This window comes from Nerophis lumbriciformis, linkage group LG20 (genome assembly GCF_033978685.3).
Source record: "Nerophis lumbriciformis linkage group LG20, RoL_Nlum_v2.1, whole genome shotgun sequence".
Classification (NCBI taxonomy): Eukaryota; Metazoa; Chordata; class Actinopteri; order Syngnathiformes; family Syngnathidae; genus Nerophis; species Nerophis lumbriciformis.
The window spans coordinates 13,761,360-13,780,472 of NC_084567.2; the positions used below are offsets into that span (position 1 = coordinate 13,761,360).

Here is a 19,113-nt window from a genome sequence, read left to right on the forward strand (position 1 = left end):
TATATTTTATATATCTCAAGCGGTAGAAAATGGATGGATGGATATACATATATATATATTTATATTTTATATATCTCAAGCGGTAGAAAATGGATGGATGGATATATATATATATATATATATATATGTATATGTGTGTGTGTGTGTGTGTGTATATATATATATATATATATATATATCCATCCATCCATTTTCTACCGCTTGAGATATATAAAATATAAATATATATATATGTATATATATATATATATATATGTATATATATATGTATATATATATATATATATATATATATATATATATATATATATATATATATATATATATATATATATATATATATATATTCATCCATCCATCCACACACACACACACACACACACACACACACACACACACACACACACACACACACACACACACACACACACACACACACACTAATGAATTATAATAGGTACTAGACTGCGTCTTTTTAGGGACATGACGTCACATTGTTACCTGAAGGACAGAAAACAGTTTCCGGAAGTCTGCCTTACATTATATTAGTTGTGGAGTACCACAAGGGTCAGTCCTTGGACCAATACTGTTTCTCATGTATGTCAATGATACCACCACGGTTACCAAACTGTTTAAGCGTATTTTATTTGCTGACGACACAACCTTATTTTATTCAGGGCAAAATATAAAGGAGGCGTTGGAACTAAAACATCAAAACTAAAAGATGGTTTGATGTAAATAGATTATCCTTGAATTTTTAATTTCCCCCGGGGATTAATAAAGTATTTCTGATTCTGATACTAGTAAAACTACATTTATGATGTTTTGCAGTAGTGGGAAAAGTGGATGGCTCATTATATGTGGAAGGAGTTGAGATTCAAAGAACACACGTTTTTGTCATGTCTGTGTGATCATGTTTTGTTTAAGTTATGTTCTGCTTGGTTTTGGACTCTTTTTAGTTCCTGCTTTTCACTCCCTTGTCTTGTTTCCATGGTTACCCATTAGTTTCACCTGTTCCACGTTTGGACTCATTGTGCACTCTTGTTTGTTACCATAGCAACCCATTAGTTTTCACCTGCCCTCACGACTCACGCACCTGTCTTTATTCCTGTCACTATTATTTAAACCCATTGTTGCCAGGAAGTCTCCCTGGCGACATCACACTTTATGATCACTCTTCTTCATGCCATGTTCACAGTTCCATGCCAAGTAAGTTTTTGTTTTTTGTTCATAGTCTTTTGCCTTTGTGCAAGTCTTTTGTTTTCATTAGCCAAGTGTTTTACCTCCGCCCTTGTGTGCGCCTTTCGTTTGTTCTGTTTTGATAGTGTTTAATAAATCATGTACTCACATTCCCGTCTCGCCCGAACCAACTTTCCGTTGCTTTCCGGAAAAACAAAACCCAAGGACCAAGTCTTGAGAGTTTTGGGTGTTTTGATTGATGAACGAACACTTGTCATGAAAATCACATTTATAAATGATACAAAGGCTAAAGTATCTACAAAGTGAAGGAATGGCTCAATGAAAAAGCCTTGTATATTTAGTATAACTCACTGATTGTTCCATGTCTAACATACTGTATTGAAGTGTGGGCTCGTGCCAGTAAAACAGATTTAAACACAATCCTTCTGCAGAAAAGAGCCGTGAGAATCATTGCTGGAAATGCATGCAGTATTATTGAAACAGTTTACCAATGTAAAGAACTAGTAGAGTATAATATGTTCAAAACAATTCTACCATACAACATTCAAAACAGATTTGTAAAAAGAAAAAGTATTTATAATGTGAAAAGAAGTGAGATATTTGATGAATCTAGATTTAGAACGGTGACAATGGAAATAAGTATTCCTATCAGAGGTTTGGTTTATGGAACAAACTTGACAGTGGAATAAAACAATGTAAATCTCCTTCTGTATTAAAAAAGAAAAAGTGAAAATCATCATGATGAAACGATATGACTGAGTAGAATTAGTTCTTCATTATTGCCTTGAAAATCAATACTTTACTTATTTGTTACTAATTTATATATGTTGTTGAACTATATTTAAAGTTGAGTTTTGGTGGTAGAATAATGGAAATTAAATGAATTAATAATGGTGATTACAATATCAAAGAAATATACAAAACCAAAGCCAGTGAAGTTGACACGTTGTGTAAATGCAGTGACGTGCGGTGAGGTTGATGGCTGGTGAGGCACTGACTTCATCACAGTCAGATTTACAAACATATGAACCCTAAAGAGTATCTTATTCACCATTTGATTGGCAGCAGTTAACGGGTTATGTTTAAAAGCTCATACCAGCATTCTTTACACATACAAACTGTAGCACACAAAAAAGCACATTTAATAAAAAAAAAAAAACTTTATTATGGTCTTACCTTTACTTATAAATGAAGTCCATGCGCCGCTCCTTCTCAATAAAAGCATCGATAACTTGTTTATAGAAGTCTTCCTTTCTTCAGTTTTAAAGGTCTCTCTGTCTCGATGGAGATCTTCCTTTAATTATTACCTCCTGCTTAGATTGAAAGTCCAGTTTAGAAAACTTTTATTTTAGATATGTAATCCTCCATGTTAAAAGTCCAGGCGAAAGGAAAAAATAAACGATCGCTGCTAATTGTAGCTTGTTGTCACTTATTCTGCAGCCGAGTAGTCGCAAGAATGATCCCTGGGATCACTACCGCCCTCTACCACCATGAGGCGGGATTACTGCGAGCCTCACCCAGTGCGTCTTCGCAGCCGTTTTATGATTGCTCAGCACAAGAAATACGTTGCACACATACAGTTGTTGACAAAATACACTGTACATTATATACCTCCGCTAACTAAACTATGGAAATGTATAATATAATTTGTATAGCAATACGGTCTCACTGCACAGCAGGCCAGCAGTTAGCCGAGTCATTGCGCAATCCATAGTGAGGCTCAACTGGCTGCTGACTCACCGCAAGTCTCTTCTCAGTATTTGAACGGCAAATGTGAAAATTCAGCGATTTTGAATAAAAATAATCTAAAACTGGTGAAGTTAAATGGAAAATAACTTTATAGTATAATCACTGGATACATATAACAATTAATTTTTTTTATTTTATTTTTACATTTTTTTTCTTTCCATGATGGCACGTGAGGCCCTGCCTCACCTGCCTCCCCTGACTGCACGTCACTGTGTAAATGGTAAATAAAAACAGAATACAATGATTTGCAAATCCTTTTCAACTTATATTCAATTGAATAGACTGCAAAGACAAGATATTTCATGTTCACACTGAGAAACTTAATTTATTTTTGCAAATATTCATTAACTTAGAATTTAATGGCAGCAACACATTGCAAACAAGTTGTAACAGGGGCATGTTCACCACTGTGTTACATGGCCTTTCCTTTTAACAACACTCAGTAAACGTTTGGGAACTGAGGAGACACATTTTTTAAGCTTTTCAGGTGGAATTCTTTCCCATTCTCGCTTGATGTACAGCTCAAGTTGTTCAACAGTCTCCATTGTGGTATTTTAGGATTCATATTGCGCCACACATTTTCAATAGGAGACAGGTCTGGACTACAGGCAGGCCAGTCGAGTACCTGCACTCTTTTATTAAAGGAGCCACGCTGTTGTAACATGTGGCTTGACATTGCCTTGCTGAAATAAGCAGGGGCCATGATTACGTTGCTTGGATGGCAACATATGTTGCTCCAAAACCTGTATGTACCTTTCAGCATTAATGGTGCCTTCACAGATGTGTAAGTTATCCATGCCTTGAGCACTAATACACCCCCATACCATCACAGATGCTGGCTTTTCAACTTTGCGCCTATAACAATGCGGATGGTTCTTTTCCTCTTTGTTCCGGAGGACACGACGTCCACAGTTTCCAAAAACAATTTGAAATGTGGACTCGTCAGACAACAGAACACTTTTCCACTTTGCATCAGTCCATCCTAGATGAGCTCAGGCCCAGCTAAGCCAGCGGCGTTTCTGGGTGTTGTTGGTAAATGGCTTTAGCTTTGCATAGTAGAGTTTTAACTTGCACTTACAGATGTAGCGACCAACTGTAGTTACTGACAGTGGTTTTCTGAAGTGTTCCTGAGCCCATGTGGTGATATCCTTTACACACTGATGTCGTTTTTTGATGCAGTGCCGCCTGAGGGATCGAAGGTCCGTAATATCATCGCTTACGTGCAGTGATTTCTCCATATTCTCTGAACCTTTTGATGATATTACGACGCGTAGATGGTGAAATACCTCAATTCCTTGCAATAGCTCGTTGAGAAATGTTGTCCTTAAACTGTTTGACGACTTACTCACGCATTTGTTCACAAAGTGGTGACCCTCGCCCCATCCTTGTTTGTGAATAATCTGGGTATAAAAGCAGCTTCCATGAAATGCTCAATCATGGCACCCACCTGTTCCCCATTAGCCTGTTCACCTGTGGGATGTTCCAAATAAGTGTTTGACGAGCATGCCTCAACTTTCTCAGACTTTTTTGCCACTTGTGCCAGCTTTTTTTAAACATGTTGCAGGCATCTAATTCCAAATGAGCTAACATTTGCAAATAATAACAACGTTTTCCAGTTCGAACATTAAATATCTTGTCTTTGCAGTCTATTCAATTGAATATAAGTTGAAAAGGATTTGCAAATCATTGTATTCTCTTTTTATTTACCATTTACACAACGTGACAACTTCGCTGCTTTTGGGTCTTGTAGCTGGAAGGTGATGTTTCACTTCAACACCTCGTTGAATCCTCTGTGTCGATTTGAGCGACGGAGCACTTTTCTTTGGCCGTACGCAAAGTTGAATTGTCAGCTGAATGTCCTGCACACGCCCACATGGTCATTGTGTCTGCACCAGAGCTGCAACAAAGCGCTCTGAAAGACATCTGAACCGGGGATTTGCTAGGACCACTCCATTTTGCAAACTGACCACGGACTTTAGCTTTCTTTGCAACACCAAACTCGTGGCGAGCAAGCTCGGGGAACTTTTGACAAGCAAAAGGAACTTTTATCGGCCGTGTCCCTGCTGGTGTGGTGTGTGTGTGTGTGTGCGTGTGGTATGTATGTGTGTGTGTGTGTGTGTGTGTGTGGAGTGATGGCGGCATTTGGGCTTCAAGGACCGCAGCATCGTAAGCACAGAAAACTGAACATGGAGCATATACTGTGTGTGTGTGTGTGTGTGTGTGTGTGTGTGTGTGTGTGTGTGTGTGTGTGTGTGTGTGTGTGTGTGTGTGTGTGTGTGGAGTGATGGCGGAGTTTGGGCTTCAAGGACCGCCGCATCGTAAGCACAGAAAACTGAACATGGAGCATATGCAGTGTGGGTGTATTAGAGATGCGCGGATAGGCAATTATTTCATCCGCAACCGCATCACAAAAGTCGTCAACCATCCGCATCCACCCGAACTAACATTTAATCAAAACCGCACCCGCCCGTTGTTATATATCTAATATAGACGATGCAAGGCATTAGTGAGGTTATAAAGCTTTTGCCTGTTAAAGAAAGGAGACTGATCCAATGCAGCAGAGACATTCAATGCGTGTCACGCTGTCACGGCCCAGACGCACACCAGTGCGCAATCATCTGAGAGCCGCGCTGAGCGCACCTCCAAGCGCATGGACGTGCGATGTCCCTCGCACCCGCGGCGGCTCCACCCGGGCTCGCGCCCGAGGCTTCAGCACGCACCGCGGCGGCCATCCTACTCGTCACGGCCTAGCCCTCGCGGCTCTCGCTGCCGGCGACGGCCGGGTATGGGCCCGACGCTCCAGCGCCATCCATTTTCAGGGCTAGTTGATTCGGCAGGTGGGTTGTTACACACTCCTTAGCGGGTTCCGACTTCCATGGCCACCGTCCTGCTGTCTATATCAACCAACACCTTTTCTGGGGTTTGATGAGCGTCGGCATCGGGCGCCTTAACCCGGCGTTCGGTTCATCCTGCAGTGCGAGTTCTGCTTACCAAAAGTGGCCCACTCGGCTCACCAGGGTGAGCCCCACCCCTTTCGTGAGCGCACTGCGCGCGGAGTGACACCTGTTACGCGCCCCCGGCAACGGGGGTGGCGGGCAGGTAAGCTGCGCGGGCGGAGCGCGCGGAGTGACCCCTGTTACGAGCCCCCGGCCACGGGGGTGTCGGGCAGGTAAGCTGTTTACCTGCTGCGCGTGACGCCGGCCGCGGCGAAGGCAGACGAGGCGGGGTGTCGGTGCGGTGGACGCGGTGGTGACCCTGGACGTGCGTCGGGCCCTTCTCGCGGATCACCTCAGCTACGGCTCCCGGTGGGGCCCTCTCGGGGGAAGGGGCCTCGGTTCCGGACACCGGCGAGGCGTCCCTTCTCCGCTCCGTAAAAGTGTCCATCTCTTTTTTTTTTCTTCTTCTGTTGTGGCATATGCTGCAGGTGCCTGCTCGTTTTTCGTATGTGGGTAACAACATTTAACTATGTATATATATTTCCGAATTGGTTTAACTGCCACCCGCCTGAATCTATTTAAAATCAAATTTTTTTTAATTTCAACCGCCAGACCCGACCCGCGGATAAAATCTAATTTTTTTTTATTTCAACCGCCCGACCCGCGGATAATCCGCGGACTCCGCGGTTGTGTCCGCAAACCGCACATCTCTAGTGTGTATACTGCATGTTCATGTGTGTGTGCTTATACTGTATGTATGTGTTTATATACTGTATGTATATGTGTTTATATACTCTATGTATGTGTGTGTACTGAATGTTTATGTTTATGTACATGTCTGTGTGTATCAGTGACGTGCGGTGAGGTTGATGGCTGGTGAGGCATTGACTTCATCACAGTGAGATTTACAAACAGATGAACCCTAAAGAGTATCTTATTCACCATTTGCTTGGCAGCAGTTAACGGGTTATGTTTAAAAGCTCATACCAGCATTCTTCCCTGCATGGCACTCGGCATCAAGGGTTGGAATTGGGGGTTAAATCACCAAAAATTATTCCCGGGCGCGGCGCCGCTGCTGCCCACTGCTCCCCTCACCTCCCAGGGGGTGAACAAGGGGATGGGTCAAATGCAGAGGACAAATTTCACCACACCTAGTGTGTGTGTGACAATCATTGGTACTTTAACTAAACTTTAACTTTACACATACAAACTGTAGCACACAAAAAAGCACATTTAATTAAAAAAACGTTATTATGGTCTTACCTTTACTTATACCCGGTAAGTGCGGGAACAGTGGTGTTTGTGTTGAAGGAGTTGTGAATGAATGACATATGAAATCCGTGCTGCAGTCTACAGGTGTACCTAATGTTGTGTCCCTGCAGTCGTTCACGGCTCCTCCGGCGCGAGCATTGTTGTTTTTACACTTTTTGGCTTCTTGTTAAGTGACTTTTTTTGGGTGGATTCGGTCTTGCACGTGGAGGGTTTGGGTGTGGGCTTTGGTTGGTGTGGCGCTCCCGTCGGGGGGTGCATTCTGCGGCGGGGATGCATTAACCGGCACCAGGAGGCGGGATTACTGCGAGCCTCAGCCAGTGCGTCTTTGCAGCAGTTTTATGATTGCTCAGCACAAGAAATACGTTACACACATAGAGTTGTTGACATAAATACACTGTACATTATATACCTTAGCTAACTAAACTATGGAAATGTATAATATAATTCATATAGCAATACGGTCTCACTGTACAGCAGGCCAGCAGTTAGCCGAGTCCGCAATCCATGTTGAGGCACAACATCACCGCACCGTCTCTTCTCAGTATTTGAACGGCAAATATGAAAATTCAGCGATTTTGAATAAAAAAAATATAAAACTGGTGAAGTTAAATGGAAAATAACTTTATAGTATAATCACTGAATACATATAACAATTTAATTTATTTTTATTTTTTTTTTACATTTGTTTTCTTTCCATGATGGCAGGTGAGGCCCCGCCTCACCTGCCTCCAGTGACCGCACGTCACTGGTGTGTATATACTATATGTATGTGTGTATATACTGTATGTGTTTGTGTGTGTACTGCATGTCTACTCGTAGTGGGCGGAGCCGAGCAAAATCTGTCATTTCTGCACTTTAGCTGATCAGAGACGGATACTAAACTGATAGGTGATCAAATGCACAAAAAATGTTTTACAAATGACAGGATGTGAGCGTTAATAAACGTTATTAACTCTGTTTCACAAGTTCCGATCTTGATCCTAATTGCTTCGTCTTTGTGCGTTCATAGTGTGAACGTCGTTCCGTCCTTGTCAGCGACTAATCTGACGGTGCCGCCAGCCGAGCAGTTTCCTGACGGGATTTCAAGCGTGGTCAACAAGCACTTGGAACTTCTGAATGGGGCTTCCATTGGGATCTACCTGGCCAACGTGACGTCTTTCTGATGGCCCGTGTGAACATTTGGCAGCGTTGTTGTTGCTGAGGGAGCCCCCGTGTGCCCAGGATGCCAGGATGCCCGTCTCCCAGGACAACGCCCTCAGCATCCTTCCACTCCTGGAGCGGTGGCTTGGAGCTCAGGCCCACACGTCACAGCACGGCAAGGTACTTCTCCTCCTCTATTGAGGCATCTTCTTCAAGCATTTGATATATATTGTCTATGAACTCTCTAAAAGACATCTGTAGCTTTCACAGTAAAACAACAACTGGCATCTTAGTAACCTGAATTTTACTGCAAAATGTATAATCTTACTGTAAATGGAAAAAAAGTACCGGTTTTATTTACTGTAAAAAAAGTGGTACAGTTTTGCCATTTACAGTAATACACCGAAAAAACACACATTTTACGCCAAACTGGCAGCTCAGTCGACAGACTTTTACAAAAAGAAATAGGAGTAGAGTTTTGTAAATGTACTGTAATTTTTTGGGGTTTATTTTAACACAAAAACTTATTGTTTGGAATGTATGATACAATAATATTTGTTGCAATGTTAGATAATATTAAAGATACCTGTGTCGGTGGGGGCGTGGTCAGTATAACGTCATCACATTATTTTCTCCACGATGCATTGCGTATATTTTCTCTAAAAAGGCAAAAAAATGTGACTATATATTTAAAACAAATATGTTATTAATTATAGTATTAACATATATTTTTTACATGATATCGTTTGGCTCTATTTTCAATTGTTGCTGCTTATTGTACAATGTTGAGAATTTAATTTTTGTAGAGATTTTCCTTTTAATCACAAATCTATAGCATCTGTTTCTGGTGTTATTGGAGACTGTACTCGTGTTCAGATCTAAATATATGTTTTTGTAATATAAATATATATACTTATATTTTTTTAATGTATGTTATTTTTTAGATGTATATGTAGTAGAGATGCGCGGTTTGTGGACACAACCGCGGAGTCCGCGGATAAACCGCGGGTCGGGCGGGTAAAAATAGATTTTAAATAGATGCGGGCGGGTTGCGGTTGAACCAATTCGGAAATATATATACATAGTTAAATGTTACCCACATACGAAAAACGAGCAGTACTCTTTGAAACAGTCAATTATTCATCAGGCACTGCAGCACAACACAACACAACACAACAGAAGAAGAAGAAAAAAAGAAAAAGATGGCACCGCGTCCCAGCAACAAGTGGTGCAAGTGAGCGCTCCTTCAGCGCAGCAGGGCGCATTTTAGAGGCCAAGGCGCTCTCTTCTGAATCCTGGCACTGTAGATGCCATGTTATTCCTGCATAGTGCTAACAAAAAAAAAGTAAGTAGACATACGGTTGGATATGTTAAACGAATTAGTCTACGTTACCTAGGCTATACCAAATAAGCCCATGTCTAACCTATATTGAGTTCGGTCAGCTAAATAATTTTGATGGTTACGTGTTGTTTGGGCGCACTACAATGCAAAGGAATTAAGGCAATTGCGTTGTTTATTGTGTTTTTTTCTATTGGAGATATACTACTATGTGTGAATAATTATTTGGCCTCGCTTTCAAGTGAAGTGCATCTCCGATTGGCGACAATGTAAGGATATTTAGCCTGCTTTGTTTGTCGCGACCGTCTATTTTCATTATAATTCAAGTTTGATGATAAAGTGCAGTCTGATGGGTTTGATTTCCCCCCTTCAGCTATTTGCCTTGGCCAATAAGTTGCAGGTCATTTATTATTATTATTTATTTAATTTATTTTTGTTTAAATAGAGATGACATAGGGCAGCACGGTGGCAGAAGGGTTAGTGCGTCTGCCTCACAATACGAAGGTCCTGAGTAGTCGTGAGTTCAATCCCTGCCTCGGGATCTTTCTGTGTGGAGTTTGCATGTTCTCCCCGTGGCTGCGTGGGTTCCCTCCGGGTACTCCGGCTTCCTCCCACCTCCAAAGACATGCACCTGGGGATAGGTTGATTGGCAACACTAAAAAAATTGGCCCTAGTGTGTGGATGTGAGTGTGAATGTTGTCTGTCTATCTGTGTTGGCCATTTACAGTAATACACCGAAAAAACACACATTTTACGCCAAACTGGCAGCTCAGTCGACAGACTTTTACAAAAAGAAATAGGAGTAGAGTTTTGTAAATGTACTGTAATTTTTTGGGGTTTATTTTAACACAAAAACTTATTGTTTGGAATGTATGATACAATAATATTTGTTGCAATGTTAGATAATATTAAAGATACCTGTGTCGGTGGGGGCGTGGTCAGTATAACGTCATCACATTATTTTCTCCACGATGCATTGCGTATATTTTCTCTAAAAAGGCAAAAAAATGTGACTATATATTTAAAACAAATATGTTATTAATTATAGTATTAACATATATTTTTTACATGATATCGTTTGGCTCTATTTTCAATTGTTGCTGCTTATTGTACAATGTTGAGAATTTAATTTTTGTAGAGATTTTCCTTTTAATCACAAATCTATAGCATCTGTTTCTGGTGTTATTGGAGACTGTACTCGTGTTCAGATCTAAATATATGTTTTTGTAATATAAATATATATACTTATATTTTTTTAATGTATGTTATTTTTTAGATGTATATGTAGTAGAGATGCGCGGTTTGTGGACACAACCGCGGAGTCCGCGGATAAACCGCGGGTCGGGCGGGTAAAAATAGATTTTAAATAGATGCGGGCGGGTTGCGGTTGAACCAATTCGGAAATATATATACATAGTTAAATGTTACCCACATACGAAAAACGAGCAGTACTCTTTGAAACAGTCAATTATTCATCAGGCACTGCAGCACAACACAACACAACACAACAGAAGAAGAAGAAAAAAAGAAAAAGATGGCACCGCGTCCCAGCAACAAGTGGTGCAAGTGAGCGCTCCTTCAGCGCAGCAGGGCGCATTTTAGAGGCCAAGGCGCTCTCTTCTGAATCCTGGCACTGTAGATGCCATGTTATTCCTGCATAGTGCTAACAAAAAAAAAGTAAGTAGACATACGGTTGGATATGTTAAACGAATTAGTCTACGTTACCTAGGCTATACCAAATAAGCCCATGTCTAACCTATATTGAGTTCGGTCAGCTAAATAATTTTGATGGTTACGTGTTGTTTGGGCGCACTACAATGCAAAGGAATTAAGGCAATTGCGTTGTTTATTGTGTTTTTTTCTATTGGAGATATACTACTATGTGTGAATAATTATTTGGCCTCGCTTTCAAGTGAAGTGCATCTCCGATTGGCGACAATGTAAGGATATTTAGCCTGCTTTGTTTGTCGCGACCGTCTATTTTCATTATAATTCAAGTTTGATGATAAAGTGCAGTCTGATGGGTTTGATTTCCCCCCTTCAGCTATTTGCCTTGGCCAATAAGTTGCAGGTCATTTATTATTATTATTTATTTAATTTATTTTTGTTTAAATAGAGATGACATAGGGCAGCACGGTGGCAGAAGGGTTAGTGCGTCTGCCTCACAATACGAAGGTCCTGAGTAGTCGTGAGTTCAATCCCTGCCTCGGGATCTTTCTGTGTGGAGTTTGCATGTTCTCCCCGTGGCTGCGTGGGTTCCCTCCGGGTACTCCGGCTTCCTCCCACCTCCAAAGACATGCACCTGGGGATAGGTTGATTGGCAACACTAAAAAAATTGGCCCTAGTGTGTGGATGTGAGTGTGAATGTTGTCTGTCTATCTGTGTTGGCCCTGCGATGAAGTGGCGACTTGTCCAGGGTGTACCCCGCCTTCTGCCCGATTGTAGCTGAGATAGGCTCCAGCGCCCCCCGCGACCCTAAAGGGAATAAGCGGTAGAAAATGGATGGATAGAGATGACATACATATGTTATTGTATAATTTAAGTTTGTGCACGTGATTGACAGCCTAAGGCTTATGAGGCACATTTTTTATTTATTTTTTTATTTAAACTTAAAAACATATGAGCCTATATGCCTATGCCTACAACATAGGCTATGTGTTTATCTTTATTTTCCTGCCTGTCGTTGACAATGGAGATTGTCTGATATTTTGTCATTTATTTTTTTATTTAAACTTAAAAACGTATGAGCCTATATGCCTATGCCTACAACATAGGCTATGTGTTTATCTTTATTTTCCTGCCTGTCGTTGACAATGGAGATTGTCTGATATTTTGTCATGGCTGCAGATCAATCAATAAAGGTTCATCTTTGTCGCGAAATTGTTCACTGCTTCACTGTGCACCCCGCCCTCGTCCCTATTTGAGCATTATAACGTTAACAAGTTAATATTCATTGAAATAAATTCAGAACATTTTTTTTTACCTAACGAAGATATAGGCCTCGTCTTTCTAAAACATTTTTTTAACTTCTTAAAAGCCTTGTTCTGCTTTCTGCAACTGCGCACACAAAGTGTGAGGAACGCACTCCTGATCTGAGGGCATTGGCAACAATAGTCAACACTTTCTTAATGGAAATGACAATAATATTATAATAATGATAAATAATATTATCACGCATTAATATCTCTTAGCCACTAATGCGTGGCCAAGAGATATTAATGCGTGGCAAGCATTGAATGTCTCTGCTGCATTGGATCAGTCTCCTTTCTTTAACAGGCAAAAACTTTCTAACCTCACTAATGCCTTGCATCGTCTATATTAGATGTATAACAACGGGCGGGTGGCGGGCGGGTGTGGTTTTGATAAAATGTTGGTTCGGGCGGATGGATGACGACTTTTGTGATGCGGTTGCGGATGAAATAATTGCCTATCCGCGCATCTCTAATATGTAGATATATTGAAATATACATGTATATTTTTTGAGCATTATATTTTGTGCAAGTGGCAGTAAAAGGCATAAAAACATTGTAGAAACCCTAATACTTGTCAGAAAAATATATACAGTTGTACTTAAGGATAGAAGATTATTTTATATATATATATATATATATGTATATATATATATATATATATATATATATATATATATATATATATATATATATATATATATTAGGGATGTCCCGATCCAGGTTTTTGCACTTCCGATCCGATACCGATATTGTTTTTGCATTTCCGATCCGATACCGATACTGACCGATACCGATACTGGCCTATCCGAGCATGTATTAAAGTTTAAAGTTATTTAGCCTACTTAGTTGTCACAATCATGTTGAAAAGGGTTTTAGTACTCTTGATAACAACTAGCCAGCTGAATTAGGGGAGTTTGAATAATACACAATGGTTGGTAACAAGAAACTGACCTGTTTATTCAAGGACAAACACAAAATAGACAAAATTATACATGACAAACAGAAATGGCACATATAGTTACATTAATCATTAGTAATGCAGCAGCCTCGTTTTGAATGGCAGGGTCCCTGCTATCACATGTTGATACAAATATAACATTTACATAATAAATCAACTACAGGCTTCCCAAATGCTGTAATAAATTAAGCATGATGAGTTGACTTGAAACTGTTTAATGTTGCACTTTTTATATGTAGAAGAAAAGTTTTGTCATTGTATCTGAGCAACAACTTGAGGCAGTTTAATGTTGATTAACATGGGCAGAATTATTATAGTGTTCCCAATGTTCAAAGGATAAAGCCATTGTTTACAAATTTGGCAAATAAATTACCAAAAAATGTATATTTTGTTTTCTTACTGTACCGAAAATTAACCGAACCGTGACCTCTAAACCGAGGTACGTACCGAACCGAAATTTTTGTGTACCGTTACACCCCTACTTGTGGTAGAAGAATATTGTGTGCATGGAAACATGGCGATTATCTTGTTGTTTTTGCAGGACTGCTGGCAGGATGAGGACACTCGCAGCAATGTCGGTAGCGTCCAGGCGGAGGGCGTCTCCTCGTGTCTTTCCGCCATCCGCAAGTTGGTAGAGTACATCCACTTCAATTTCACGGAGGATGACGGCGCTCCGTCGGCCGACTCGCCGTCCTGCCATGACGGATCGGACGTGGAAGTTCATGCCATTTCCGTCAGGAAAAAGCAAGGCGAGGCGTCGGATTTCGGCCTCAGCTTTGGGAACATCCCCATTTTCGGCGACCCGGACGGGAGAAAAAAGGGAGGGCCGAGGCGGAGACGGGATCAAAGTCCCATCATGCATGTGGGCTGCATCTGGGTGACGGAGGTGAGGAAGGGCAGCCCGGCCGCCTGCTGTGGAACAATCAAACTGAGGGATGAGTTGCTGTCCCTGAATGGACAACTGATGGTGGGAGTGGACGTTAGCGGAGCCAGGTACGGTATGGCTAATGGCCTATTATTAGTATTTATCCACAGCAGGGGTGTCGCTGTACGCCACAGTCATGGTTCCGTACTTCGGTAGTAAGGCTATAGTTTGTTTTGAGTACATCAACAAAATGCAAATCATAAAAGTGTGCAAACTGCTTTGACGATTTTAAAATGAAACCAAAGCAAAAAACAGAAATGCGTTTATCTCTGAATTACGATTCTAAATATATAAATATGGAGTGCTATGTACCGTATTTTTCGGACTATAAGTCGCAGTTTTTTTCATAGTTTGGCCGTGCTCCAGTGCGACTTATATATGTTTTTTTCCTTTTTTATTATGCATTTTCGGCAGGTGCGACTTATACTCCGGTGCGACTTATACTCCGAAAAATACGGTAATAGTTTACTTTTCAATAACTTATGCTATGCTGAGATCGGTAGGTTGTGAGTTCAAACCCCGGCCGAGTCATACCAAAGACTCTAAAAATGGGACCCATTACCTCCCTGCTTGGCACTCTGCATCAAGGGTTGGAATTGGGGGTTAAATCACCAAAAATGATTCCCAGGCGCGGCCACCGCTGCTGCTCACTGCTCCCCTCACCTCCCAGGTGGTGAACAAGGGGGTGGGTCAAATGCAGAGGACAAATTTCACCACACCGAGGGTGTGTGTGACAATCATTGGTACTTTAACTTAACTATCTTAGTAGGTAGATGTCTTCCGCTCCCTATTAGCCACAAGCCCACAGCATGTCTAAGCTAGTAGGGGCAAAGGGCTGACAGGGTATATTCTGCTGTCGCAGACGGGTCGGAGATGTCGGCACGCTCTTGTGAAATATGCCGCTAAATTGAAACAAGGATACTGGCAATAATCTTTTATAGGTACGATTTTAAAAAAAAAAGAAAAAAATCCAATCCAAAAATGTTAATAAAAAAGCTAAAATGCTAACTTTAGAATGTAAGCATGCCTACCTACATTAGCATGTAAGCACGTTAAGTTTGCATATAAGCATGCTAAAATAGGCATGCCAACATCAGCATGTAAGTATGCCAACATTAGCATGTAAGCATGTCGACATCAGCATATAAGCACGCTAACATTAGCATACCAACATCAGAATGTAAGGGTGCCAAGATTAGCATGTAAGCATGCCAACATTAGCATTTAAGCATGCTAAAATTTGCATGTAAACATTTAACTAGCATGCTAACATTAGCATGTAAGCATGCCAACATTAGCTTGTAAACATTTAACTAGCATGCCAATGTAAGCATGCTAACCTGCACGCTAACATTAGCATGTAAGCATGATAACATTGACATGTAAGCATGCTAGCATTAGCTTGTAAGCATGCTAATGTTAGCAAGTAAGCATTTTAACGAGCATTCCAACATTAGAACGTAAGCATGCCAACATTAGCATGTTGAAGTTGGGAAAGTAGAATATGGCAAGTACTTCTACTTTGAAGTTGGGAAATCATGTAAGCGTGCCGACATTAGCATATAAGCATGTCAACATGTACCGAGGATGTCGTTGTGGCTTGTGCAGCCCTTTGAGACACTTGTGATTTAGGGCTATATAAATAAAGATTGATTGATTGATTGAACATCAGCGTATCAGCATGCTAACATTAGCATGCCAACATTAGCATGTAAGCATGCTAATATTAGCATGTAAGCATGCCAACATTAGCATGTAAGCATGCCAACATTAGCACGTAAGCATGCCAACATCAGCATGTAAGCATGCCAACATTAGCACGTAAGCATGCCAACATTAGCACGTAAGCATGCCAACATTAGCACGTAAGCATGCCAACATCAGCATGTAAGCATGCCAACATAAGCACGTAAGCATGCCAACATTAGCATGTAAGCATGCTAACATTAGCATGTAAGCATGCCAACATTAGCTTGTAAGCATACTAATGTTAGCAAGTAAGCATTTTAACTAGCATGCCAACATTAGCATGTTGAAGTTGGGCAAGTACTTCTAATTTGAAGTTGGGAAAGTAGTATATAGCAAGTACTTCTACTTTGAAGTTGGGAAAGTAGTATATAGCAAGAACTTCTACTTTGAAGTTGGGAAAGTAGTACAAACCCCGTTTCCATATGAGTTGCGAAATTGTGCTAGATGTAAATATAAACGGAATACAATGATTTGCAAATCCTTTTCAACACATATTCAATTGAATGCACTACAAAGACAAGATATTTGATGTTCAAACTCATAAACTTTATTTTTTTTTTCAAATAATAATTAACTTAGAATTTCATGGCTGCAATACGTGCCAAAGTAGTTGGGAAAGGGCATGTTCACCACTGTGTTACATCACCTTTTCTTTTAACAACACTCAATAAACGATTGGGAACTGAGGAAACTAATTGTTGAAGCTTTGAAAGTGGAATTCTTTCCCATTCTTGTTTTATGTAGAGCTTCAGTTGTTCAACAGTGCGGGGTGTCCGCTGTCGAATTTTACGCTTCATAATGCGCCACACATTTTCGACGGGAGACAGGTCTGGACTGCAGGCAGGCCAGGAAAGTACCCGCACTCTTTTTTTTACGAAGCCACGCTGTTGTAACACGTGCTGAATGTGGCTTGGCATTGTCTTGCTGAAATAAGCAGGGGCGTCCATGAAAAAGACGGCGCTTAGGTGGCAGCATATGTTGCTCCAAAACCTGTATGTAACTTTCAGCATTAATGGCGCCTTCACAGATGTGTAAGTTACCCATACCTTGGGCACTAATGCACCCCCATACCATCACAGATGCTGACTTTTTAACTTTGCGTCGATAACAGTCTGGATGGTTCGCTTCCCCTTTGGTCCGGATGACACGATGTCGAATATTTCCAAAAACAATTTGAAATGTGGACTCGTCAGACCACAGAACACTTTTCCACTTTGCATCAGTCCATCTTAGATGATCTCGGGCCCAGAGAAGCCGGCGGCGTTTCTGGGTGTTGTTGATAAATGGCTTTCGCTTTGCATAGTAGAGCTTTAACTTGCACTTACAGATGTAGCGACGAACTGTATTTAGTGACAGTGGTTTTCTGAAGTGTTCTTGAGCCCATGTGGTGATATCCTTTAGAGATTGATGTCGGTTTTTGATACAGTGCCGTCTGAGGGATCGAAGGTCACGGTCATTCAATGTTGGTTTCCGGCCATGCCGCTTACATGCAGTGATTTCTCCAGATTCTCTGAACCTTTTGATGATATTATGGACCGTAGATGTTGAAATCCCTAAATGTCTTGCAATTGCACTTTGAGAAACGTTGTTCTTAAACTGTTTGACTATTTGCTCATGCAGTTGTGGACAAAGGGGTGTACCTCGCCCCATCCTTTCTTGTGAAAGACTGAGCATTTTTTGGGAAGCTGTTTTTATACCCAATCATGGCACCCACCTGTTCCCAATTAGCCTGCACACCTGTGGGATGTTCCAAATAAGTGTTTGATGAGCATTCCTCAACTTTATCAGTATTTATTGCCACCTTTCCCAACTTCTTTGTCACGTGTTGCTGGCATCAAATTCTAAAGTTAATGATTATTTGCAAAAAAAAAAGTTTATCAGTTTGAACATCAAATATGTTGTCTTTGAAGCATATTCAACTGAATATGGGTTGAAAATGATTTGCAAATCATTGTATTCCGTTTATATTTACATCTAACACAATTTCCCAACTCATATGGAAACGGGGTTTGTATATAGCAAGTACTTCTACTTTGAAGTAGTATTAGTATTTTCAATGTGTTTTTTCCAGTTACCTGGCTGATCAGTGCTGGAATGGAGGTGAAATTTATCTTGTCCTGCTGCGACGATTCAAGCGTAAAGCTCCCCCGCCTCCGCGTGGCGTCGATGGCCGCCCGGATGTTCCAGTTGGCGACGAGCCGCCGCAGCGCCCGGCTTCCTGCGACTGGGCCGACAGTCCCATGACGTGCAAACGCACGCGCAAGTTGGGTGTGGTTTCACGCCCGCCCTGCAGCCGCCACCACAGAGACGGCGCCGACTCAGCGTGTCTGCGTGAGTGCGGGGAGCCGGGCGCGGAAAGTACGCTCGCCTTCGCGCGCACGCACGTGGTGGGTCGTCATGACGACTGGGGTCCATCAGGAGCTGCCCGCCATCATCCTCACGGCGGCCTGAGAGGAGGCACCGCCACCCTGCCCTCAAGAAGTCATCGCCAACCAACACAAGAGAAAGACTTGACTCTCTGCAGGAAACTTTCCACTCAGGTAACTCTGACTTACTCTTACCTGCATGTCACTCATGTAACTGACTTACTCTTACCTGCATGTCACTCATGTAACTGACTTACTCTTACCTGCATGTCACTCATGTAACTCTGACTTACTCTTACCTGCATGTCACTCATGTAACTCTGACTTACTCTTACCTGTATGTCACTCATGTAACTGACTTACTCTTACCTGCATGTCACTCATGTAACTCTGACTTACTCTTACCTGCATGTCACTCATGTAACTCTGACTTACTCTTACCTGTATGTCACTCATGTAACTGACTTACTCTTACCTGCATGTCACTCATGTAACTCTGACTTACTC

The 19,113-nt window shown here is 41.4% G+C and overlaps 1 protein-coding gene across 2 annotated transcripts in view; it reads left to right on the forward strand.

Moving 5' to 3' along the window:
* pdzd2 (PDZ domain containing 2) overlaps window positions 1-19,113 on the forward strand; it is a 117,751-nt gene that overhangs the window by 16,930 nt on the left and 81,708 nt on the right. For both annotated transcript variants that reach the window (XM_061980477.1, XM_061980478.1), the window contains exons 2-4: window positions 8,167-8,477; window positions 14,108-14,559; window positions 18,312-18,780. In XM_061980477.1, the coding sequence (XP_061836461.1) occupies window positions 8,388-8,477; window positions 14,108-14,559; window positions 18,312-18,780 (1,011 nt within the window). In that variant the 5' untranslated portion in view covers window positions 8,167-8,387. The remainder of the gene's footprint in view (window positions 1-8,166; window positions 8,478-14,107; window positions 14,560-18,311; window positions 18,781-19,113) is intronic.